Source organism: Anopheles arabiensis, chromosome X (genome assembly GCF_016920715.1).
Source record: "Anopheles arabiensis isolate DONGOLA chromosome X, AaraD3, whole genome shotgun sequence".
NCBI classification, from domain to species: Eukaryota; Metazoa; Arthropoda; class Insecta; order Diptera; family Culicidae; genus Anopheles; species Anopheles arabiensis.
Genome location: NC_053519.1, coordinates 15,387,538 through 15,414,202, shown reverse-complemented (window position 1 = coordinate 15,414,202; position 26,665 = coordinate 15,387,538). Strand labels below are relative to the sequence as shown.

Here is a 26,665-nt window from a genome sequence, read left to right as displayed (position 1 = left end):
CTGCCATATTGGATTTCTCGCATTTGACAGTCGAGCCCCCTTGCGGGAAACCGGTTACACGGAAAGCAAACCTGATTTTTATTGTTTGTTACATCAATTCCAGGAATTTGATGGACTTCTAATTTGGTTAACGGCCATTTTTAACCACATACCTTTTTTGAATTTTTAACATTCAGTTGACAGATTTTGACAGTTTTTTGGGAGTTTTTTTCATAAGAAAGTTTTAAGGCTGTATAACACATGCCCAATGATTAAAAATATACTGTTCGTTACCCACCGGAACATTGCTTTTATTGATTGATTGATTGATTGATTGATTGATTTATTTATTCCATTATTACGGCACATATAGCGACACAGTATAGCCGTATTTTTAACCCAATAATGCTGATTTACATTGATCTCCAACAAGGCATTTCCTCCTGGCGATGTGCCTGATCTTTGGATATCTTTGGGCTTTGGATTAGTGATGGGAAAAATGAAGATTCTGTCGGAATCGATTCCGGCTAGCTCCACAGTTTTCTGGAATCGATTCCGGATAGTAGGTCCGGAATCAGTTTCCATAATCGGCTCCGGAATCGTAATCGACTCCGGAAATGGTCCCGGAATCAGAATCGACTCTGGAATCGGTTCCAGAATCGGCTCCAGAATTGATTCCGGAATCGGAATCGGTTCCAGAATCGACTCCAGAATCGGAATCGGTTCCAGAATCGACTCATGGCATGGCATCCTGTAGTTTTTCGGAACAGGCTACGACACTTGGAAGTATTGTGTCGTATTGTATCTGAAAGCCTCGAAAGTATGATATGCAATGGAGTGTTACAAGTAGCGTTAGTAGCATAATTAGCAATGATGTTACAGTAGGAGCTAGTGAAGTGGCCCAGTATGAAGAAATGGACGGCAAGGCTAAGTTCCTGCAAGTGAAGTACATCTTCGATGAATATTTGGAATGTATTTAAGAGAATTCCAAAACGAAAGAAATGTGAGAAGTTCTTGAACATAAATTCGCCAACAAGTCCTCGCGAAGACAGATGGGGTATTGAGGAACCAGATTGCTCGTCTTAAGTGGTAGGAAGTGACATCGTTGAGCGCTCACGTTCAGCAGTTTGAGGACCTAGTTCGGCGAAGAAAGCGATGGTTACTCGGCCTGACGATTACCCCTTCCGGAGTCTTACGATCCTCTTATGACTGCGTTGGAAAACCTACCCAAAAACGTGTGAAGAGATAAAGACCCAGTTGCTAAACGACGAATGCAAGCGCTTTGATAGAATGGAATATTTCGAATACAAGCCTACTGCAATCGCTCGATACAATCGAAAACGATTAACGGAAAATGTCACTGACGCATACACCAAGGATGTCTACACCATCAGTATATTCCAAGACCTTGGATGGTAGTAGAAGATCCTGAGAGATATTTATTCATTTTCAGCTAGCATGTTCCGTTGGCCAGTACCATTCTAATTACACCAGTTACTTTGGCCAGCATTTTGAAAACTCATTGTGACCTACAGTTTCATCCTATCATATGCAGCTTACCAATCTATGTAAAGATGTAACATTTTGAGGTACTATTCTGCCATCTTGTCCAATAATTGTTGCCTGGTCAATATGCTGTACTGCGGTAATATTCCAGGTGGTCCCCGATTGAACTAGTCGAAAGAAGACATGACGTACTTGAATATGAAACATGGAGGAAATAGGATGAGACTGACACACATAAAACAAATTCATTGTCTGACAATATTTTATTCAGACACGTAACCACAAACGAAAACCGACTGAATCCACAAATTGCTTTGTTGCTTTGCGCTTTTGCTACATTTTAACCATTTTTCCTGCCTATCCAGAATAAGGGCGAAACATTTTCTTTGAGTTTTACCGAGGTAAGTAAGCGATGAAGTAATTATAGATGAAGATTTGTCCTCTTTGATGGACGATGAGGGCAACCTGTAGAGCTAGTAGGCTAGAAGATTTGTTCAATGAGAAACATGTGCAGCATCACAATTCTCGCATCAGTAATGTAATTTCTTATTTGTACAAACTGTGTACTAAGTATTGCATTAACATACGCTTTCTTTTTTCAGCTTAACTATACGTTCAATGTAGCCATTTCTCTTTCTCACTCTAGCAGCCGATATGCTTTCTTCCTAGGTCACGATTAAAAAACTATTCGAGTGAGTAAATTGTTTTTTGTTTTTGTTTTTTAATGTTTTATTTTATTTTCATTTAATGAAGAGATCGTTGCGTCATGATGTTTAACGTGTTTATTTTTTGTTAATGCTTTAACGTTCCGGGAATGAGGAGCGGAGGGTACGGAGGGAAACACACAATATTTAACCAAAATCATCGGTTTGCCTTGCCAAACTCATAACCTAATGCTCACACTCGTATCATCTTTACACCGAGTTTAAATTACAACACTTTCAAAAACATACACACACTTTCATTCCGCTGGTTTAACGAAATACGGTTAGACCACCGAAACGACAAAATGCTGCGTAGCTTCTTCTCCATTATGTGCCAATGCGCATGGCAGGAAAGGGAAACAAAAACTGATTTTACAACATTTAGTAATTGTGGAACGATCTTGTTGGTCGTCGGAGACTGTGTTTCGTAAAATTGTGGTATAAGATTATACTGGAATATCAAACGTTTGCAATGCATCACATGCAAGTAACCTTTTTCCCACAACACACTCGGGCAGTGGCACACGCGGCAGCGATGTTTTGTCTCCTCTTTAGTACCCCTTAACACAATATCTATGGTATGTTGTAACTACTAAGTTTAGGTGCGTTTGCCGGTGTGTTTGTATGTGTGTGTCTCTAACGCAACACTTCGCCTATACAGAAAGCCAGTACACATCGATATATGCATGTTGAATGCTATAGAGAGTAAGTAAGATGCCCCTAAGTAAGTAAGGGGCGGTGTGATTCAAACGCTCGTTAGCAGTTATAGTTAGCGGCCAATTTTTAAATTATGTTCTGTAAGCTGATACTACAGTGACCTGTACCTACACTGTGCAGTGTATGGGTGTTTGTGAGCAGGCGGGGTGCGAGGGAACCTGCTCATATGCTGCAGGCACTGTCACGATCTATTCATATCGGCGTAATGCGCTTTTCGTATGTATCAGCGTGTGTTTAATGTTTAATCCCCCCGCTTTGCTTTACCACAATACCACCTCCAATGCTTCCTCTCTCTCTCTCTATTTCCTTTGCTTTTTTTTTTTGCTTTGCTAGGACTGCTTGTGTTATTTGCTACTTTTTATTTGTCTTTTAATAACGCGATTAATGTTACGGATATGCATGCCATAGATGCACGCGTGGTTAGTGAGAAATATTCTAGCCTGTATACTGGTTAAAAACACAACAAACAACAGAAACAGAAAATATCGTGACAGATGCTGAGCCTCCATTCGGGCAATCAAGGGGAGGGGGGGGGGGAGGTACAGGATTGGGGGAGGGGAGAGCTAGTTGCGCCCCGCGCTGTGCCTTACTCGTGCGCCTCCGATTCCTGCTGGACCAGCTTAAATCGGCGCGGCGACTTGATGGACGAGGGCGTCGAGGCGAGCGACTTGAGCTGGCCCATCTGGGCGAGATGCTTCTTGATTAGCCGGGACACCAGTATCTGGGGCCGCTGCTGCCATTCGTTCATCACCTCCTTCGGCGCCATCACCTGGTCGCCCTTCAGCCGGTCCAGCAGCGTGACGCAGACGATCGCCGCCTTGATGCCGGCGTAGTGCGTCAGCGCCGCGAAGATGGTACACTCCATCTCGATGTTAACCACGCCGAAGTCGCGCAGCTTCTCCAGGTAGGCCATTTTGTCCGTTTCGGTAAACTCGCAGAACGCACCGTCTAGCCTGCCCTGGCCTGGTGAGGGTGGAAAGGGGTAAATGTTAGCGGCAGCCACGTGGGGTGTGTGTTGTTACTGCTCTTACCTTCGTAGAAATCGTAGGTGCACATCGTTTTGCCGCTGATGGTGTCGTACGGATCATCTTGCGTGGCTAGCGATTTCAGCTCGCGTACCAGCCGCTTATCCAAAATAGCTGGACGATGAACGATTTTACCAAGAATTGCCTAGAACGAGTGTGTGAGTGTATTGCAAATGGTTACTAAAATGTGTTTAAAGTAGCATGACCTCGTGAGACGCTTTAAGGCCTCTTTACTAATCTATGAGCAACCTTCAAAAGCTTCTTCCATCTGGCTGGAGCAAAAAAGCGTTTCCAATGCTGCAAAATGTTATGAGCATCACGAGCTATTCACCAACGAGAACAATGAACATGTTCGTGGCAGCTTGATGCTCATTGCTGATACTCAATGAAAGTGCGTCATGACATGCCGCAAAAGACATGCGAGTGCTTGAGTCAAACGCGAAACTCTGGCTTACAAGCTAAGCTTAGTGCCGTCACAAGCACAATCATGACTTTTTCTGGCTGTGACAGTGCTGCGAAATGTCACCACCAACACTCATGACTGAAACGAAGCTCTAATCAGCTCACGTACACAACTGAGATGATCAGAGGTGAGACTCAAACAGTTGATGGATCAATCACATGCTTGGTGACATTTTGTTAGCACCCAACTCTTGGTCACTCACTTGCTCACGACATTTTCTGTCCGTGATAATCACGACATTCTTGGAATTATACTTGGCGCGTGGGCTCTAACAACAAAATGAGCATGCTTTTTCCCTCTATCTGTCGGGTCAAACAGAAAACATGCTCGTTTTGTTTCTTGTTTCTTGTCCACTCGCAACTACATATCTCCCATGACTATCGGGATGATCACCGACACAAAATGTCACGACCAAGTGACTGACCATGAGTTAGTTGCACAAAATGTCACCAAGCAGGTGATGATCGTAACAACTGTTTGAGTCTCTCCCTTGATCATCACAGTAGAGCTCCTGACGCTGACATTATTTTGTTTCAGCCGGAATTTGTCATGACTATTTCAGTGACATTTTGCTTAAATGATCACAGTAAAAAAAGTCATGACATAGTGACTTACCAAGCGATGGTCGCAAAAATGTCACCTAGCATGTAATCGCCCCAACTGTTTGAATCTCACCTCTGATCATCGTAGTAGAGCTCGTGACGTTGACATTATTTTGTTTCAGCCGGAATTTGTCATGACTATGTCAATAACTATTTCAGAGCTTAAATAATCACAGTAAAAAAAAGTCATGACATAGTGACTGATCAAGTGATGGTCGCAAAAATATCACGAAGCATGTATTGGTCACACCAATCGTTTTGAGTATCACCTCTGATCATCACAATCGAGTACGCGATGCTGACATGGATTTTATTTCCTTCAGATTTTCTTATAACATTGACAGTGACATTTTGCAGCACTGGGCGTTTCTAATAGTACTACGAATGGGTATTGCACTAAATTAAAAAAGTTAATAAAAATAAAACGACAACTTCTGGGGAAACAGTCCCCTACACACATACACTTGTTGTACTGAATTCTTGCCCAGTCACCTTACGGCGAAACAAATTGTACAAACAAGGCAACGTTGAGCACACATCGACCACGATTGGAAAAATGGAAGTATTTCTTTTACGCACTATAGCATCCGACTGGTTGGCATAGATAAGAAGGCACAAATGTTTGTCTGCTGACGGCACGTTGATTTGACGAGAAGAAAACAGTTTGCAAATAGGGGCTAAAGCATCTTTGTGGGAAATGGTGAAAAAGTCTACTAGAGGGATGGCACGTAACAGGCAGGGTGTAATGTAATGGTGCAACTATCGAAAATGAATCAGAGCTTTCTCGACACTTTTAAAACCACGTACACTGCCACGTGCACATGTTCTGGGGAAATCCAACTATCTCGCCGTCTAAAAGACCGTGCAAGTGAAGTCATCCACATGTAAGTTTTCCGTAGTGTTAACATGATTCATCTATCATGAATTGAAATGGGAAGCTAATTTTGAAATATTTTTAACGATCCGTGTAATTTTGGTAATTCCAGCATAGTTGTAGCTGAACAACTTGTAAATACGAATCATACTACAAAAAAGATGCCACGTTCAGGCACATAACAACTCCAATGAAGCCTCACTATAAATGAAAGGAGGCTTAGGGATTAAATAATATAAATGAAAAAATTCAATACGAATTTGTCGCACAGAACCTTTTGAATTGACCTCATCTTCCTACACTTTTGGCAATGGCATGTATGAGCGTGTGAGTTACACAATCGCTGCCCCAAACAGTTGCTCATCCCTGCACGCGATAGCATTCAAAGTTCGTCTTCGCGTCACACCTCGAAGGGGGAGCAGTACGATTAGATTTTGTCTGCGATAAGATGTTACACAAAGTTTGCTCGCCTGAACCGCACAAAAAGTACTAATTAAAAAAAAAAAAAAGCTGACCCATTGCCTGACACCGTTTAGCAGAAGTTCCAAAATCAAATATTACACTGCTAATCGAGCAACTCGTGCGTACTGCATTAGCAAACCGCGCTTACCAGTTCGTAGCTGTTCCGGAGCAAACCGTCGTACGCGTCCTCCGTGATGACGACGGTGCCGCCCTCGACGCCGATGCCGCCGCACGTACCGATCCGCATGAAGATCGGATCCTTCACCTTGGCGTGGTACATCAGCTTGATCAGCTCGTGCAGCAGAATGCCGACGGATGGTACGCCCATACCATGGCTGATGGAGAGTACTGGACCAACCTAAAATAAAAAGAAAAGGAAAATAAGCAATGCTGGTGTACTGAACGCAGCAAAACGCCTACGAGCATACCTTGTACATTGAGTAGCGATAGGAAAATGCGCTGATATCCTGCAGCTGGGTGCCGGCGGGCAGCTTGTAGCCTATCTCGTCCATTATAAAGTGCGCGAACGTTTCCATGCGCTTCGGCGTGCCGCCCATGCAGACGAACTGGAAATCAAACCAAAGGGGACATTTCGGTGTGTTTGAGAAACAAAATGCTCTGCGAGTCTTTCGGGGTCTACACTAGGGAGACGACCCTGGTACCTTCACGTCGCCGAACATTTCGTGCAGATCGTGGCTGCCGCTACCGAGCGCCAGATGGTACAGGATGTCTTGGTCCATGAGCTCAATGTTGGGATTGCGCAGCTTGACCGATCCATCGTTGTATCTGTGAAATGTGAAAATTGAGGGAAGCAAAATAAAAAAAAATTAAAAAAAAGGTAAAAAAGTTGTTCGTGCATGTCGAAATCAGCAAATTGATGATATATATATCGTCCCACAATTTCTTTTTTTCTATTATTTGATCCCTCTTGCTCGCTCTCTCTCTCTCTTCATGATGCAACTACTGCCTGGAGTACCACCAATCGTGTCGTTTGGTAATCAAATTTGTCATGCCGGTGCGGCGGCTTTCTTTATCGATTGATTGATCGGCGTTGTGTGTGTGTGTGTGTGTGTGGGGGGGGGAGGGCGTTCGCTCTTTCCCCGGTTGGTTGATGGACGGGTTGATTGATTGTGCCTGGGGGGGACTGGCAAGCGGTGGCACATTAATTACCTGGTCAGCTTGGCTGTCTCCGAGCGTTCCTCCTCCTCACTTTGGCCGTCGAGCTGCTTCACTTTCAAACTATTTGTCGTATCACGCTTCTGCTCGCCTTGGTAAGCCATCGCTAGCTGTCTTTCCTTTTCTATTTGTTTTTCTTGTTGTGCTACCCGGCTCTACTCTAACTCTAACCCGGCTGGCTGGAGGCTGGATTACTATAAAAGCTTAGATTTTTTTAAAATAAAGCTCCACAATTAGTTCGTTGAGCTGCTGTTTCGAAATGCGAAGCCTTCCACGTTGTTCGCGCACCAAAGCGGCCACGGCAGCAGCACGGCAGCAGGGCAAGCAATGATTCTCGATCGATCGATCGATCGACTTTTGCTCAAATCTAGCCGAACTATAATAGAGACACGTTTCTTTTAGGATACGCTACACCGGTTTTTTACCGGCCCGCTTCTTCCCACGCACACACACACACTGTTGTCTCCGTGGCGTCCCTCTCGGCACCGATCTGCCCGAGACACACACTGCGCACTCTTCTCCCGCGTATCGCACACACGCGGCTTTTCTCGCGCACCTGTCTCGCACCGTCTCGTTCTTGCGCAATCTAGCCCTCTCTCTCTATCTCTCTCTCTCTCGCTCCCTCTGCCTTTCTGCCTCTACCCTCTACGCATCCACGCTCCAGGTTACGCAGCGTTGTAGACAAAGGTGTGCGCACGTGTGTGTGTGTGTTAATCTGTATTCAAATTGCTATGCCAAAAAGGCGCGCTCCACATGAAGCGCAAGGAAGCTGTTTGGCGTATACGCATGAAACAGTTGGAAGAAACGGACAAGCGCGCGCACACGCGTTTTAAGCACACTGCACAGCACACTGTCGACGTGTCTTGAGCCACCGCACAACCAAAACAGCAATGATTTGCACTGCGAATCGAGCCGCGGGTTGCGTATTTTTTTGGCGCGCACTTTGCGCTTTAGCTGAACAGCTACGGGGAGGACTGTACACTTCGGGCGCGTTGTTGTGTTCAGCAATGGCACACAGAACTGCTACTGGTGTTTTGCAAGCGGCTGGCCGGCCCTTTTAACAGCAAAAACCGTTTGCCCGCACGGCGCGAGAGGAGCGACGGCGGTGGTGCTCTTGTGCAGGCTGCACTAGTGGGTTAATCGATAGTTTTGTTTTGTTTCGTTTTTTTTTTCTATTAGCTTTCTATCAACCAGCACTGCTTAGATGTTTCCCTGTTTGATACGGCGGCATAGCGCGAACGTCTCTCGCTCTCGCGTGGTTGACACTTGCATGTAAACAAATACAGCGAGCCGGACGCAAGGTCGGACACGAGAGCGTACTTGGCGACACACAGCTTGTACGCGTTGACACTCATTGTTCTTTATCTGGGTTCTGTGAGCTTGTTGGCTATTTTATTGTCTAGATGCACACTTATTTATGATTATATACAGGGGTTTTACAGCCAGCTGGCTGGAGCAACGCTGCAAGTGTTTAGGAATGATTGCAGTCAACCCACTAGGAACCAGTTTTATCTAGACCGGGCCTTTCGTTCGTTGTTCGAAACATTTGTTACGCACAAGATGTTTGCCTTTTTCTTTTCGATGCATTTTTGGATCGAACTGGATTTAAACTAATAAAATTATTCGATTCTTACGAAACAATTCTCAACCAGGTTTTACAAAACTATTTTATCAAAAAAAAAAAAATTAAACTAAAAAAATGCACAAAAATCGGTAAAATTGAAGTCCAATCCCTTCTGCGTAAAAATTAATATTGTGACACGTGTGCTTTTGCTGCTCTGTTTTTTTTTTTTTAATTGTTAATGTTAGGAAGAATTTTTCTGGTGCAGCTGACATTTTCCTTCAGTCTACATTATTCGTTTTTAACAGCCTGACAAAACGTAAACACAAAAATAAACACCAAAAACCCTCCCTTCGCACGCGGTTTTATTTCTGTTTCTTTCCCTCATGCAAGCTGCTTTACAACTTATGCTGACGGATGACGCACATGGTACACCGAATTCTGTCCCAAACAATGCTGACAAGTGACCTAGGTGGGAACTTGGTGTTTTTAAACTTCACGATAATGAAGCTGTATCGATCACTCAGTGGTCCAAATATAAATCTCTCATCATTTTGCAGGAAGACATTACATTTCAATTAAATTACCACAAAAAATATTTTGCCGTAGCCGTAACCAATAATCATTATAATGGGGCTTTGCTCTTAAAAAGGATTAGCATGAGAGCATTCGGAGTTGAAAAAACCGTCATTTTGAGGATTTGACTGTACTGCTAGCCATGAAGAAGTACTGGACGTGCGATTTTCTACTTGCCCTATGCCCTCACGATTCTTAAAACAAGCTCCCAACTGTTTGTCATTGCACAACAATGCCTGCCCACAACAATTTTGAACAATTTTGTTCTGCCCACAACAATAATACGTATATTGATGTATTGATGAAGAATATTTAAACAACGGTCCCGATACTTGGACACAGCACAAATATAGCGATAAGCTTTCGTGCGGTTTTTCCAATAGTTCTACTGCTGACTAGGCTAAGGGAAAGCAACCAACCATAGCACAGAATTTAAAAACAAAAACTGTATGAACAGCAGCATTGCAATTTCTAACTGGAAAGTCCCACAAACTGTCAGACAGGCAGTGATTGTGCGACCGATTTATTGCTGCCACCGAAGCTTGCTAACACAATCGCTGCTCCAGCAGGGGATGGCCGGGGCGACGGGGTTGTGTTGGGTGGCAGTTCCGTCCTCCCTCCGAGTCCCCCGTTATCAGCCCCTCCGTGTTTCAAGGGCTTTGCTGTGTCGCTGCTCTGAAGAAGCGTGCCATATTTAGTCACACATGAACGAGGAAATGCAATAAACAACCAAACCCACATTTACATGAATGAACACCACCGAGACAAAGGATCCGATGAATGAATCTGACGCACGCCCCCGGGGCCAGTCGGGTTATGTAAGCAGCAGCGCGCAGCATCTCACACACCAGCCAGCCAGCCAGTGCAAGCACATTCCGTTCGAGTACACGCACTTATAGGCACCAGACCAGGGTATCAAACACTTTGCTATAAATGAGTGCATATTTGGATGTGCAGCGAAACTTGGACCGAGCAGAAACTCGGAGTGTTGGAGCAAATTTGAGCTCACTGTGCTATGCGAGGTAAGCAACATGATTTATGGAATACAATTTTGTAAAACGTAGGATCAATAGTTTACCTCCAAAAGGTTGGCTTTTATTTAAACTAACGAAAAGAAGTTGCAGAATCAAACTTTGGAGACAGAAGTTGAAGAATACATTAAGCAAAACGAAGTTGGAGGAGCAAACTTTGAAGAATAAAAGTAATGCATACGTTGCAATTGCAATACAACCCAAAATAGTGCCTTTTTGACAAGGACATAAGAATGATTGCTCCAAAACCAGGGTGTTAACAGCCCAGACGGCTGGAATGGTACGATACATAGGCTCTGGAATTCTTTCCCAGTCCAGGCCTATGTCTAATGGTGAGAAAGCCACCCATAACCTATCATTCATATTGGAGCTTTTCTGAATCTGGAGATGAGCCTCGACTATCCCCGGCTTCTTCACTGTAGGCTTGCAAACTGGGTACATAATAGGGGTATATACTTACTCGTCTCTTTCCTCGTCTTCAGATACGGAGGAGCGGTAGATCCAGGCCATGTTTGGATAGTTTCAGTTAGCGGCGGTTACAGGATACACAGGATAGCGTTTTCGTAGGCGAAAGATAAATGCTGCACGAGATGGAGATAGAGACAGAGAGATCAAATCCTGATATTAGAAAATCGTCACACATCAAGCAATGCCAACCAGTTCCCATCTTCACATCCTATATCCTAAACATCGTTATTGCCTTATCGTTATGCTCTTCAGTTTTTTGTTGTTGTTGCTGTTATTGCTATTCCTCTGAGATGGTGTCTCCTGATCGATATATTCAAATGGAATGCAAATTCCAAACGGACTTCTAGTACCGTTTTGCCTACACATACACACACACACACTCCCTGTCCCTTTACGAAATATCTGTTGCGCTAGAAAGCAGTGCGGAGTGTGTGCCTAGCCAACTCCTACACCGTCCATTCAGACCAAACAGACGTGACGTGCATTCCGGGTGCATTTGTGTACTCCCCACCTTCCAATTAATTCTCTCCAGCGAACCACACACAGAGAGGTGTGAAAAATGTTGAAGCAACCTTAGCCGTTTACTAAAAGCCACCCTTCCGTCCAAGCACACACACACACACACGCGCGCGGTGTGATCCTTTTTGCGGTGGTATGCGTTCACGCATAAAAGGAAGGGAGAGTACAAGCTGTAGTTATTGATTTTTACAGAACACGCGGTGTACTTTTCTCGCCATCAGGGCAACACACATTGTGCCTGTAAATCGGTTACACGCCCGCCATTTGAAACCATTTTTTTTTTGCTCGTGTCTTGAACCATCAGCACTCCTGCTCGGTGCTGCTCTGCGTCACGTGTTGCTTGTATCCGCAGTATGTCCTCCGATTTTTGCTTTGGAAATTCAAACCACACTACTCGTGCTCTCAGCGCTACATGGGTCATCATGTATGTGTGTGTGTGTATGTGTGTGTCGATAGTTTGGAAGTAGGACGCTAAGAATTACCGTAGTAGCACGATCAGAGACAGGGAATTGTCTGTAGTTTTGGGAGTTTCCAACCTGACTCTGGAAAACTGGTGGCTGAAACAAGGCTTTTAACAACAACAAAAAGAAAAGTATGCACACCACACAACTTGGGGAAGTAGTTTTTAGAGAAACACACACACACACACGCACAACAATTGCTTTAATAATTCGAGACGTACATGACGGCCGACCCGGGGCGTGAAGAGCTAGACCAACCTACTCTAAGTAACGAAAGTACCAAGACTGAGGGAAACCGATGAATGACCGCCGGAATATGAGCGGCAGCAGCAGCACACCAAAGGACCAAACACTCACACACACATACGTTACTTTGGGGCCGAAGCTGGCAGCAACCGAGCCTTCGGGTCGGTCGGCCGCTCTCACGTTGCTGGGCTGCCCGTGATGTCCCAATATCAGGTTCGAATGAGCAGCGTTTCTTTACCTTTTTTTACCGCCGTTCTTTCTTTTTTGTTTGTAAGACACAAAAAATGTAATTGCATTCGGGTTCGACACGTACAATTAGATTAGAGCTTCGTGGCAAAGCCGTTTGTAATTCATCTTAGACTTGTTTGTTGGTGTGTGTGTGTGCGTTTTTTTTTTTGTTTCATCCCCCATATACTGGTCACTAAGCCCCCGTGCAAAGTAATCTACGCCATGTGAACAGCAAAGACTTTTCCCTCCCTGTGAGACAGAGCACACTATTCACGCATTGGAATTTAAAATAAGCCGAAAAACGGTAAGAACTGTTTCCCTTCCAACAGGGTTGGCAAACAAAACACACACACACACACACGTTACACTAGACTTACGTAGAGGAAGGGACGACGAACAAAGAGTAACGTCGCTGAAGTTACTGAGCCGTAGATGGACAGAACCGAACCGGGCCCGACGAGAGTTGCCAAAACTATTTACTCCAAATATGCTTTAGCACAGTCATTATGCTACGAAATTTTTCAACCTCAAAGTTTGTGAGCAAGACGGTGATTGTGTGTGAGAGTGAGAGGAAGGATGGGAGCGCCCGCCGTTCGTGACAAAAATGTAGTGCGCCGACTCGGGCCCTCGGTTTCGTGGCCTTCCGCCACACGCACATTACCACCACCGGGGGTCATGTGGTTTGTTTTTCTTCGGGCGACGATAGGAAAATTATCGCGAGATGAAATATTTACAGACAACTGATAACCCTGCCGAGGGATTGGGTGTCGTATGTTATTCTTGAAAGAAAAAACAAAAGAAATACACAGTCACACACACGCAATTGTTAGAATTATCGTCTCGTATGCTAGAAGCGATAGAAAGAATACAGAAGAGCCGAAGAAAAATGTGAAACAATCCAAATCCAAATATGAAACCTCCACGAAGCGCACACACTCGCCACATTGGCCATCATTGGCCGGTCGGGCAAAATCCGTTGGAGGCAGGATTAGGGCGCCGCAGCGCATTGAAAGTTCACCACAGTTCATCCACGTCAGGCGGGGGCTTGACGTCGACGGCTGGAAGTAGTGGACCTACCACTTATATGTGACAAAAAAAACGTAATATTTAGGAACAAGGAACAAACAAAGCCGCCAAGAGCACATTTTGTAGATCGTTAGCCAAAAAAAAATTGTCTTCCCACAATTCCAACTTTGGAAGAGATTACAAATTCCAGCTACGATCGTACGATGGAGCTCTTCGGGGAACTGCCGGGAGAAGGGTACACTAAATTAGCAGCGCACTGTACACGCCACCATCAGAGCACGCGTGCGCGCGCCTCCGATTGTTGACGTACATACAAACGGTGTCGTCCTGCTGCTGATCATTAGCAGCCATATTTACAAACTAAGCCTTATCGCGATAGTATAGCCCCGCGCGAAGGGTCACTGTCGCAGTCATGTTCAAAGCGCGGAGCGCTAAACACAAAATATTTATCAAATCAAAACGAAACCAATGAAAGCAGGGCACACGGTGCAGCTGGCCCCGGCCCCACTGGTGACCTTGCAAGTGAATTTAAATGTACACTAAAAAAAAACGCGTGGCGCGCAGTGATTAGACTAGGAAGGACACTATTTCACTTTTACCTTTTTTCACCTTGAGGAAGTGTTTCACCACCCAAACGATGTGTTTTAAATTTTAGCTACATAATTTCTCAATGTATTCTCAACGCTAAGACGGTACGATACCGGCTATTCCAAGTCAGTTTCGAATGAAAACGTTACAAGATGTTAAATCCACATGTATCTATAAAAGTGGAACGCCTAATAACGAGTTTAATCTGTTCCAATGATTCACTCGTTATGCGAGAGGTTCTTTTTCATAATATAATAGGTTCCAGGTCAAAAAAAATGTAAATATATATGAGTTTCATATGCATCACAACCATACGGAACACCTCCAAGTGGCAACGGTAACTCACGAGATGTTACTCGTTAAGAGGGGTATTTGTAGAGCATTTAGATTTGCTCGTTATGCGTAAAACGCGTTATAAAAGGTACTCGTTATGAGGGGTTACACTGTGTTTCATTTCCAAACTTATGATACTTTTAATTTCTTCAGCATGATTTTCAACACATCTCAAGTTGGATTGAGTTTGACAGTTCTTTGCAATGTGTTAAAAATCATGTCTAACAACTGGAATATGAAGCAAATAACCATTTAACAGATGTTGAAAAACATCTTGAGGACGGTGAATAATTGTGCGCACATTCGAAAGTAACTTGGAGAACCCTGTAATACAATTCAAAATTAACACACTAAAATTAAACGTAATCTCCATCGTGTCCTACTTTACGTGTGTTCTAGTGTAGCAACGCGGCGAGAGAAACAGGTGTGCGTTAGAGAGTGATTTGTTACTTCTTTTTTTTATCGATACGAAATTTTCAACTGGATAGATAGAGATATGCACTAGCATAGTGATAACAACCTGCTCGAAACCTGAGCCCACCGAAAGCGGAAAGATTACTTTTGAATTTGGCGTTGGAATTCTTGGAAGAGACGGTGTGACGAAGCAAAATAGCATGGTTAATTCAGCACAGCTAGAAACCGGTTCTAATGTATGGTTTCCATTAGTGTTGGGTAAATCTGATTCAGATTCAAAAATCTGAATGAATCTTTGAAATTATTTAATGCATCTGAATCTCGATTTTAAAGATTCATGATGCTCGAAAGATTCATTACATCTCAAAAGATTTACGAATCTCTAGAGATTCATATATCTCGAAAGATTCACAGAGATTGGGCTTCTTATTTTTCTTCTTCTGTGGTCATGCCAGTCTATGTAGGCTTTCGAGGCTTCTTGGTCTGTACAACACAGCCAGATAGTTTGTTTTGCTACGGTCCATGCAAAGCTTGAACCCTCGATGGATCCCTGGAGATGCATGAATCTTAATAGATACCTAAGAGATTAATGAATCCTTGGAGATTCAAGAATCTTCAGAGATTCACGAATATATAGAGAATCATGACTCTTTAGCGATTCATGGATCTTTGGAGATTCGATTCGTGATTCCAATCACTCATCCCTAAAGATTCATAGAAATAAATCTTAACGAAAAATTCATGAAACCCAACACTAGTTTATATAAGATTGTAGAATAAATTAACCGCTTTGATTTAATTTTCTCGTGTTGAAGAAACAAGTTTACCAAACAATTCTTTCAAAAAAAAAATAGAAAGTAGAAACAGGCCACGTGGTAGAGGTTTGCGCTTTATACCGACGAAAGTGGTTTTATTTAATTTTAAATATTTTTATTTCTTTGAAAAAGCAGACTTTTTTTAATCTATCCTCCCCACCCCGTACACACGGGTAATTGTTGCGTTTTTGAAAACCAAGTTCGGGCGAAGAGGGGAAAACAATCATCACACACACGTTAATTGCTAGGCAAAACCAAAGAGCAGAGAACATAATACTATCGGTACATTGCTGTTAAAAAAAACAATAATCACACCAACCGGACCGGTAAGATTGGTCGCGGGTTTGACTTAAATTAAAACAAAAAAGCAATACATCTAATAGACTCTAGTTAAGCTTCTTTAGCCGCATCCTTTATCATGCTTCTTCGTCTTCTAACGAGCTACGCGATCATGCCGGCCTATACTGGCCCTCGAGACTTATTCAGTACCCCGCAAGCCGAGTTGACGACTGTACCAGCGCGTACCGTCCCCCATCATCCTACGCTTCTCTATTTCAGTCACGGATAAAGGTACTGCTAGGCACATGGATGAAAATGACTATTTAAAAATAAAAAAAAACTAAAGCACCACAGAGACAGTCTAGCGACAGCCACAACCAGGCCTACTGCTTAACCCTATTACACCACCTTCCCCCACGACCTAAGTTTATAAGGTGATTTGCTTGCATTGTTTTTTTAATAACAAAAAGAAAACTAGTAGTAATAATACACATCTTTGCTACAGCAGCATGGGGCGGGGGAAGTGGGTCAACGTGAGTATTAGACTGAAAATTAGTAACGCTGCGCGAAAAACACCTTTACATCATTCGAGAACCCTTCACGCGCGTGGGGTCACGTGCACACAGGGATCAATCCGTTTTGTTTCGTGGCCCACTATACTTACTCTTCTGTGCAGAACCCTCGCTGGCAGAACGATTTAGTGAATAATTTCCATATCCTCTAGATCGCGGCTGTAGCTGTGAATGGTGGTAGAACACATTTGTTTGTGCTTAATTGCATCGTCCCCCAAAATTACTTGTCGATCGGCACTTACCGGCTGACCGGACGGCTGTAGTTAGACATGGACGAGCCGGACCGGTGCTTGTTGCAGTCGTTCTCGTCCGCCCCGTCCCCACCGAGCAGGTACAGCTGATCGAGATACTCGGAGGTCAGATAGGTGGGCAGGTCGGCCTCGTCGTCCTCGATCGGTCCGTACGTTTGAATGTCGTCCGCGTTTTCCTGCGAATCCACCATGCTGAGCCACTGGCTGTTGTGGTTGCGGAACTTTTCCAGCTGCAAAACAAACAAATAAAAAACACGTGCCACAAAAACAATGCAAACGTGCCAGGGTGGTGTCCGACGCGACGTACCGTTATCCGCGATGCCCATTCCGTGTCGGTGATGGCGATAATGTCCAGACAGACGTCGCACACGCGCCGTATCTCCTCGTTCTTGTCGTGCATCAGATCGATCAGGTAGGCAGGCGACTCCGTGTCCTTGATCATGTAGCAGCGGGTGCTTTCGTGGCGCAGCACCTGCTGAAACACGAACACGATCTGCAGCACCATCTCGTCGTCCTCCTGCTTCGCCTTCAGCAGCTCGATCAGGGACAGAATCACGTCCGCTTTGCACAGCAGCATAGCGCATGATTCGTCCAGTGCGCACGTGCCAATGAACACGACCATCTCTAATACCAGATCGTCCTTGTATTTACCTAGCCAGCAGCACACGAGTAAAAGCAAACGTTTATTAGCAACGCTCAAAACCAACAAGACAGGGCAATAATAGCGGCATGGTACCTGGTACAAGCATGTTTCGTATCAGCGGTACAAGGTTAAAGTTGTGAATGATTTGGGAATAATCGAGATCGGCCAGTGCCAAGTTGCCCAGTATGCCGAGACACTCGACGGAGAACTCTTCCTCGTCGCACTCGGTTAGAATTTTGGCCAGATCGCCCACAAAGTCCTATTGAGTGCGAGTAATATATTCATTTCATTCTTCCGGATCTTAAAGGACGCCGAATGCAATACCTACCACAAAGTGGGGCCGCAGCGTGTCGTGCAGCGAGATGTTGCGTATCATCTTCATGATCAGCGTGTCCTGGCACTTGAACGCGCGCGACATCAGGCTGTGCAGCCGGTTGTTCTCGATCATCATGGCCGCGTTGCGCCGGTTCAGCGCGAGATTGATACCGAGCGCAATCAGGTCCGGGTCGGACTTTTGGTTCAGGTTCAGCAGCAGCATGTCCACCACGACCGGTACGCAGTCGGTGTACGTGAACATCGACTTCACCTTGTCGTCCAGGCTCATGTGGTACAGGATCTTCGTCACGATGCCGTGGTGCTTGTCGTCGCTCAGGAACGTGACCAGCTTCGGCAGCAGCCCGACGCGTATCATCTTCGCCCGCAGCCGCGCATCGAACGACAGGTTGAACAGCAGCTTGAGCGTCATCTGCACTAGATCCTTCTGGGACTGGAGCAGCCGCGGCAGCTTCTCGACGATGTTCAGCTCGTACATTTCCTCCTTGTTGTCGAGCACGATCGAGAGCTTCTTCAGGAAGGTGACGACCAGCACCAGCAGGTCAAAGTTTTGCCGCTCGAGCGCGGTCAGCAGCATCTTGACGATGTTCTTCTTGCGCATCTTCTCCTCGAGCTTCACGTTTTCCGCAATGTTCAGCAGCAGGTAGAAGGCGACCCGCAGCAGCTGCTCCTGCTTGCGGACGAACAGCTTGAACTGCTTGTTGATTTTGTCGTAATCGTCCTTCAACTTGCGCGGGTCCGGCTTTTCGCACACCGCCACCGTGGTATCCGAGCCGGGCGTGTGCGAACCACTGCCGCCGCCGCCGGCATTCATCGACTCGGTCGAGTTGGAGCTGGTGATGGGGCTGACGAAACCGGCGACCGCGCCGCCCTGGCTCGTCGGGCTGGCCTCGTTCGTCAGCTGCTCGTGGTAGCTGTTGTTCATCGAGTGGGCCTTCGTCAGCGGGCTGTTGAGGCTGATGCCGCTCCCGATCAGGCTGCCGCTCCAGTTGCCCGACTTGGGCCGCTGCTTCAGCTCCGGGATGCGCCGCCGCGGCGGCTCCATCTCCTTCGGCTTCTCCTGGTCGATGATCGTGTCCAGCTGCTCGGTGCTGCTCTTGCTGCCGCCCGCGACGCCCCCGTCCAGGTCCCGCTCCTTGCCGCTGCCCGTGCTACAGCTGCTCGCGGACATGCTTTTGCGCGCGTCAATGTCGTGCTTCATCTGATCGTACCGGCGCAGCTCGTAGTCGATCACGTCCATGCACAGCGACCCGATCTTGTAGTTCACTATCACCGAGTGGAAGTTGGTGTAGGTCGAGAAGCAGAAAAAGATGTAGATGATGTTGGTCGACAGGTCGAGCGACCGGCGCCAGTCTTCGCGCAGCACGCGCGAAAGCGCACTCAGTACCGCTTCTGGGGTGGGTGAGCGAAAAAGAGAGCACAGGAAACAAAATGGGTTGTGAAAAAGGGAGCAGTCGGTACAATGGTACAGGTTAATGCTTAAGGGTAGATATCAGTGCTGCAAAATATCACTGTCGATGCCATAAGAAAATCTGACTGAAACAAAATCCATGTCAGCATCACGTACTCAATTGTGATAATCAGAGGTGATACGCAAAACGATTGGTGTGATGAATGCATGCTTCGTGACATTTTTGCAACCAACGCTTGGTCAGTCACTATGTCATGACCTTTTTTTTACTGTGATCATTTAAGCTCTGAAATAGTTACTGACATAGTCATGACAAATTCCGGCTGAAACAAAATAATGTCAACTTCACGAGCTCTACTATGATGATCAGAGGTGAGATTCAAACAGTTGGGGCGATTACATGCTTGATGACATTTTTTGCGACCATCGCTTGGTCAGTCATTAAGTCATGGCTTTTTTTTACTGTGATCATTTAAGCAAAATGTCACTGAAATCTTCTTCTTTTGGCACAACAACCGCTGCCGGTCAAGGCCTGCCTGTACCCACGAAAGAAGTGGGCTTGGCTTTCAGTGACTTTTTGTTACCATAGCAGGATAATCAATCCTACGTATGGGGACACGGTCTATTCAGTACTTGTACCCATGACGGGCATGTTGTTAAGTCGTACGAGTTGACGACTGTACCACCAGACCTGCCCCTGAAATAGTCATGACAAATTCCGGCTGAAACAAAATTATGTCAGCGTCAGGAGCTCTACTGTGATGATCAGGGGAGAAGCTCAGTTGTCAGTTGTTGCAACCATTAAATGCTTGGTGACATTTTGTGTGGCATGACTTAGCTTGTAAGTCAGAGAATCGCGGTTGACTCAAGCACTCGCATGTCTTTTTCCGCGTGTCATTGAGTATCAGCAATGAGCATCAAGTAACTACAGATATGTTCAGCGTTTTCGTCGATGAACATCTCGTGATGGTCATGACATTTTAAAGCACTGGGAAAGAGTCAACTGTTTCAAAAGTTTACAAGCGTTGCCTCTAAACTCCGCAAACACTAGTGGATTGAATATAATTCTATTCTTGCAATCGTATTGTGTCGATGTCGAGTTTAAAATTGCTAAGGAAACAAAGATACATTGCTTTGAAAAGCAGTTTACTAGTTTTCATAGGAGCCCATCAAGTAGCAGAGCTTGAAATTGTCTACGTGATCTGTCCAATCCACTCATGCCAGTCGGTCATCGACACAAAAACCAAGATCTATGAAAGCATACAGGTCGACGCGTCTAGAGCAAAATGATGGAAAGCTGAGGAACATTTTTGACAGATAAATTAAGCATGGTTTATGTTTAGCCCACGAGCGTTTCTATGGAGCAAATGGGAGCTTTTTCACTATTTTGATTTTTTTTTAACTGAAAGAGCAAAAGACTTAGAGCAATTTTATGCTCAACGGTTGATCCAATCCAAGGATCGCAATTATCATGCGTCGTCGAGACACACGCATACCAAATGTTTAATTTTATCATGCTTCATCTGTTTCATTACCCCCTTTCAGTCCATTACCATTCTTCTCCAGCTCTTCCAGATTGTCCGGATCGCGGGCGAGCTGCAGTATCAGCCGCGAGCCCTTCACCTTCTCCGCCAAATCCTCGTACAGCAGCTCGATGTAGTCGTCCACGTTGCGGATCGACGCCTTCTCCGTGTCGACCAGCGCGCTCGCTTTGTCCGAGATGCGCGAAACGGACCGCTGTTGGTGGTGGCTGTGGTGGCCGCCGGCCGCCCCGACCACCGGCGTCTCCACAACCTTCCGGTTCTTCAGGTAGTAGATGATCTGCTCAATGTCGCACAGTTGCGATTTGTGGATCAGGTCGCACTTGTCCACCACCTCACGCGCGAGCACGGCCGGATCGGTCTTCGAGTTGAGCGACTTGAGCCGAATGATCCGCTGGCAGTCCTGTAAAGCGAAAAGATGCAAATCGATTACTTTTAAAAGTTATTCCACGATACACAACAAGCTACCGTGGCGAAATGACACCTTTTTTTATTTGCACACTTCCTCTGTGTTGGTGTGCTTGTGGAAGTACAGACGTACCTTTTTATCCTCCAACATGGGATCGCCAGGGTCACCGAAGACGGCCGCTTCTAGCTTGTAGTTCACAATGAGTGCCTTTTCCGTGGGATGCGGTTCGACAGTTCCTCCCTTCCATCGTCTGGTTTGATAGTAGAGGGGGAGGATGGAGGGGAGGGGGTGAAAAAACGGGTAAATTATAGAGTCAACACCAAACACGGTCGCTGCCAGCTGGTTGATAGGAGTTGCTTTATACCCTTTTTTCTTTCTCATTTATCGATCGATTCGGAACCATCGGGAAAGCTTCCCCACGATACGTGTGCTTTTTCGCCTCATTGTGAAACTGGCACAATATTAGACGGTTTGTTCTTGCAATTACGCGGTTTTCATCCAACCCCGAGGCCACCAAAAAGCTGCAAACGAATCATTGCCAAATTGCCCAACCGTCGGGTGCTGTGTTGCTCTCCTGCAGCTCTAACGACAAGTCCTACGACCTGGGCAACTGGAGAGGGGTGGCAGGCGGACAGCACAAAAAAAATCGATAAACCACCAAACCCCCCCTTTCGAAACGGATGGGGTGCAATCACTTCGTTGCCGTGCCTTTCTTCAAATGAGGGTGGGTGCCTTGCGAAGGTTTTTTAGTTTACCCCGCGCGCGCGCCTGTCTGCGTGTGTCACCCCCCTTGCCTTACTCACTTTTTAATGTATTTCGCATCCTCCGATTGCATCTGAGCGCCGGAAAACCGATACAGTGCTGTTACGATGTAGTAGATGTAGTGTACGGTAAAGAAACACAACGCCAATCCCGCTAGCAGGTGCAAAAAGCTGGCCAACAGCATACAACGCAAAACTATCACTTTTCCTGCCGAGGGTTTTGCACTGTGCCCAGCACCGAGCGACGGTTCAACCGGGGTGTTTTGCTCGCTCGCAGGGCCGAATAACCGGTGCGGCACGGTTCAACCGCTCGCTGTCACTGGCTTGCTGATGGAGGGGAGCGTGCTGAAGGCCTGTCTACACGGATGCAGGGATAATAACAAATAAGGTTTTTTTTCAACAACACTGGAATATAGTTTTCTTTAATCTTTTCATTGCTGTTGGTGTTATTCGCTTTTCAAAACGTGCTAGCAATCGAAAAGAAAAAACTTATCAGCTTACAGAGCGACACATGGACTTTTAGAAATATCGCAATAGAAGCTGAGAAATGGATGTGCAAAAATTGACAACTGCGGTTTATCACGCCACTATAACTTGCAGGTCCAAAAAGCACCGAGCTGTGGCTTTACAGACGATATTTGCAACAGTATCCATATTACTAGCTAAAATGAATTCGACTGAGCTTCCTACGCTATGCGATCATCATACTACCCAAGTGCCACAAACGCCACTAAACGACTCCTAAACACGGTCTAACGACTCAAGCTCACGTGCTCCTAAAACCACTCCGGTTAGCACACTGTAAACGACTGGAGCATAAAAAAAGCAAAACAGTTGGTGGTGTCTGTCGTGACTCACGTTATCCATTTTATACAACACATCAATTTCTAATTGCTTTATCAATGTGAAAATGCATTTATTCATCGTACGTTTAATCGCATGACTGTTTGGCAATTTTCGTTTCATCTCGCTCATGACATTGGAATTCATCTGACATTTGCTCTGACGTCCGTTATGTCTCGCTCCTCCTCTTTCTGGCTTGCTCCCTCAAATTCTGGTTACGAATATGCCACGCAAACATATATAAACCGCGTATTTCTGGTTCAGATTGTGCTTATGTTGTTCTATTCTAGTATATTTTTTTTTATTGAATCAAGACAAGACAAATTCTTCCTGCAGTAATTCCCCCAAAATGCAACGGAACTATTCTAGTGTCGTCAGATTTTTCATAATAGAACAGGATTTTCTTCTTCTTCTTCTTTTTGGATCAACAACCTTTGTTGGTCAAGGCCTGCCTGTACCCACTTGTGGGGTTGGCTTTCAGTGACTATTTTGGATTACCCCCCATAGCAGGATAGTCAGTCCTACGTATGGCGGCACGATCTATTTGGGGCTTGAACCCATGACGGGCATGTTGTTAAGTCGTACGAGTTCACGACTGTACCATGAGACCGGCTAAACCTGAACAGGATTCTAGGTGCTTATTTTAAGTTTCAATAATAAATAAATACTGCATTTGGAATATCACAAAACAACGTGGTTTTATAAATGATTTAAGAAACTATAATCTGAATGTTTTGGATTGAAAGCGTATTTATCACATTTTTTGTTAGTACTAATTCCTTTCAAAAATGAATCTCGCATACGATGTTGTGGCTTCATTGTAGATACTGTTATTACCAAATATCAATTAAAAAATTGGCAAAATTGCTTGCAGTGAGTCTCAGACCGTTCCCTCAATAGACCCTCTGGCACCAATGAAAAAAGACATCGAACGTGACAAATGTATGAACTTTGTCAGGAGACGATGTTTGCCTTGTTTGTTTGAACTGTCTTACGGTGCACCTCCATATACAGTAGAATGTCGATTATCCGGGGATGGATTAATCGGTGGGCGATTTAACCGTACGCATACATTTGACAGCAATTCAATCATGGTGAACATTTGCAGTGATAGTTAGGTAGGTTTTGTTTGTAAATAGAAATTGGTGTGCAGCTATTAACAGATATCAGAACCGAAGCGATAAAAATCATCCTGCTAAATACATACACCATGATCCAGTCCCAAGTTGCCTGGATAATTGATGATCTAGTGTACGTCACATACGTTTGTTTGAGTTGGATGTCTTTCTTTATGGAAGTTACCACACTGTAAATATCTTATTAGTATTTGTATAGGTTGTATTTGTATAGCCCGTAAAGTCTTTTTAGGCCGTCCACAACGACAGAGGAAGCGTGGTAGGCCCAAATTGAGGTGGCAAGATGGCGTGGAGGCGTCCGCCATTAAGGCCGGGATAAAGGACTGGCAGACGAAGGCGCGAGACCGTGAGCGGTTTCGGACACTCCTGAGGCAGGCCAAGACCGCAAAGCGCCGGATAAGTAAGTAAGTATTTGTATAGGTTATTAGATACATATCTAAGTAGTATTGCGTTGATAGTGTTAGGTTTAATTATAAGTATGCGTGAACCACATATGTAATAGATATTTTCGTAGAATAAACTCAGTCTGTAAGCAACCTCCGAAGAGAAGCGACTCGACTCGATAACTTGGATGCTCGAACGCCGGTTAAGGGTTACATAGACCTGTATCTAATATGTTCCTTGGGTTAGCATGTTATCTGGTCTAAAGCCATAAATATGTCATTACAATTATAACCACAACATTCACATTAAACAAACGTTACCTGTTTAGAGTGGTCGAAAGCGTTAAGAAAACGGTATAAATTTTAAATATGACTTTAAACCATCAACTATATACGACATACAAAATCCCACTGTACGCTAAGGAGTAAGAAGAAGGTGATACTTTAGAAAAAGCTCAAATGATCGTCTGAACGCTTGGGTGTCAATCGCATCAAAAATGGCTGTTTCGCAATTGGTGGAGAAGCTGAAGGTATTTAATTTATTTATTTTGCTCAATTTCTGAAAAATTACGCCCGTATAATATTTTGTGCCCGGTGTTTGGCGAATTCGTTTATCCCAGTTTGGCGACAGGTACGTTTTGGTGAATATCGTCGTGAAGCCGGTGGAAGATCCACCGTATAGCGGCACCCCGGTGGGGTTTGGATTTGCGGAGCGCAACAAGTTTCTCTCGAGCGAAATATGGCATTCGTTCGTCTACCCGAAGCTTCGTGAAATATTTGACCAAAATTTGGCTTTGATTGGTGAAAATCTTGATCCGACGTATGAAAAGGATAAGGATTATTTCTTGAAATGTGTCGAGCGTCCCTACCTGGAAATGAGGGTTAACTTCCGGGATTGTGCGTATCGCAACAGATTGAACATTTTGTTTCATGAGGAGGAGAGAAATTTACACCACTGCTGCTTTTATGTTGAAATTAGAGATCAAGGGCGTACTTTTGTGAAGAAGATTGAGGATCGCGACGCCTTTATTCATCAACTGTTAGATGAGAACAAAAGAATGAAGGCGCAGATCGCGGCTCTTAAATCAGGCGCTCCGACAGACGCTACCGGAGTGGAAGGAAACGATCCGAAGCCAGTTAAAAAGCACGTGCCCGATGCTCCGACCGTCCATCCACCCCTTATCAAAAGAACTTACAAACCGTCAGCCGATAGCTCCCAACCCGGTCCTTCATCCGCACCCGACTCTTACACAATGAAAGTTCTCTGTAAATTTCCAACACGCCAAAACTCACCAAGCGGCCCAACCTTTTCGCTCGATGCTGTTAGTAGTACGGACAGTGAGAATTCGTCTACTACTTTTACACGGGAACTGCCACCAAGGAGCAGTAAACCGCAGGAGCAAGGTTTTTTCACGGAAACCCCGGACGAGCAGGCGTATAAAATGGCAGGGCAGAAAATGGCAGACAAACGTAAGCAGGATGCATTGGCAGGGCCGAGCAAAACGAAAAGCCACAAGGCTAAGATAGCCACAAACAACGATCAGGATGAAAAGAAACAAGAAAAACCTAAAGTGCTGTAAGTACTGAATATATCTAAATTGTTGATCGATCAGTTTTCTACATTGTTTTTACTCGTTTGCAGCGATTGCACCGACATGCCTGAATCGGAAATCTTAGCCACATTTGCCGGTTACAGGCAGGAGCTGCACGAAATATTTCTGAAGCACAAGGATGAACTAGAAGAGCAGTGGATGGCGAATAAAGAGCTGGTCTACTATACAGACGTTGCTCACTTGTTTAATGAGGATCAGAAGATGGCCATGATGCAAGTACTGGAAAATGAATTTGTGCCAATTGAACTGAATGGAAAGGTAATGGTACTGCTGTGAAAAAAAAAACTTGACCAAAATTATAACCTCACTTACGTCTCAATTTTGCAGTATACTGAATTTTTTACTTCCACCCTGCTGATGGAATGGATTATACGTATTTTCATGAAGCGGTACAAATTTACAACTCGCCAAGAGGCCTTAATACTTATCAAGAAGCAGGAAGGGGAGGTCCTTGAATACATTGCCAGAGATTGGTAATAAGCCACCATATGTGATCTGATCATAGTTCCTTAACATTTACATTTGTTTTATAAATTTCCTATTGTCATTTTTATAATCATATTTTATACATCATTGTCATATTTAATAAATACGGCAGTGCGGCCGTTTTGCTTGCTTGCTTGCTACATTACCCTTTAACCCGCTTAACTGCTTTCAACAATGCTTTTTGCTTTAAAAAAAAAAATAAAAATATGAATAAAAATTCAATAGCAAGT

General features: G+C 44.8%; 3 protein-coding genes across 9 annotated transcripts; 1 reads left to right on the top strand and 2 right to left on the bottom strand.

Annotated features, from left to right (window-relative positions):
- Positions 1-1,729: 1,729 nt before the first annotated feature.
- LOC120905976 (uridine phosphorylase 1) lies at positions 1,730-13,108 on the bottom strand. 7 transcript variants are annotated; one of them, XM_040317348.1, is made up of 8 exons: positions 12,346-12,364; positions 12,146-12,231; positions 11,137-11,257; positions 6,995-7,118; positions 6,761-6,898; positions 6,481-6,690; positions 3,938-4,076; positions 3,493-3,869 (listed from the first exon to the last, which is right to left on the bottom strand). In XM_040317348.1, exons 3-8 carry the CDS (start codon positions 11,184-11,186, stop codon positions 3,493-3,495), a joined length of 1,038 nt encoding a protein of 345 aa, XP_040173282.1. In that variant the 5' UTR covers positions 11,187-11,257; positions 12,146-12,231; positions 12,346-12,364. The 7 variants fall into 7 exon arrangements, with proteins under 7 accessions (XP_040173278.1, XP_040173282.1, XP_040173281.1 ...); XM_040317347.1 differs by lacking the exons at positions 12,146-12,231; positions 12,346-12,364 and adding an exon at positions 12,976-13,108; XM_040317350.1 differs by lacking the exon at positions 12,146-12,231 and having other exon boundaries at positions 12,346-12,472.
- A 2,727-nt stretch (positions 13,109-15,835) lies between these two features.
- Positions 15,836-22,251, bottom strand: LOC120906141 (kinesin-associated protein 3). Its single transcript, XM_040317615.1, has 8 exons — positions 22,017-22,251; positions 21,346-21,463; positions 20,817-21,207; positions 17,848-19,244; positions 17,613-17,778; positions 17,184-17,527; positions 16,868-17,106; positions 15,836-16,790 (listed from the first exon to the last, which is right to left on the bottom strand). The coding sequence occupies exons 1-8, from the start codon at positions 22,157-22,159 to the stop codon at positions 16,751-16,753; spliced, it is 2,838 nt and encodes a 945-aa protein (XP_040173549.1). The 5' UTR covers positions 22,160-22,251; the 3' UTR covers positions 15,836-16,750.
- A 2,402-nt stretch (positions 22,252-24,653) lies between these two features.
- On the top strand, positions 24,654-26,665 carry LOC120906143. The gene is made up of 4 exons (XM_040317616.1): positions 24,654-24,866; positions 24,957-25,912; positions 25,979-26,207; positions 26,277-26,665. Exons 1-4 carry the CDS (start codon positions 24,834-24,836, stop codon positions 26,424-26,426), a joined length of 1,368 nt encoding a protein of 455 aa, XP_040173550.1. The 5' UTR covers positions 24,654-24,833; the 3' UTR covers positions 26,427-26,665.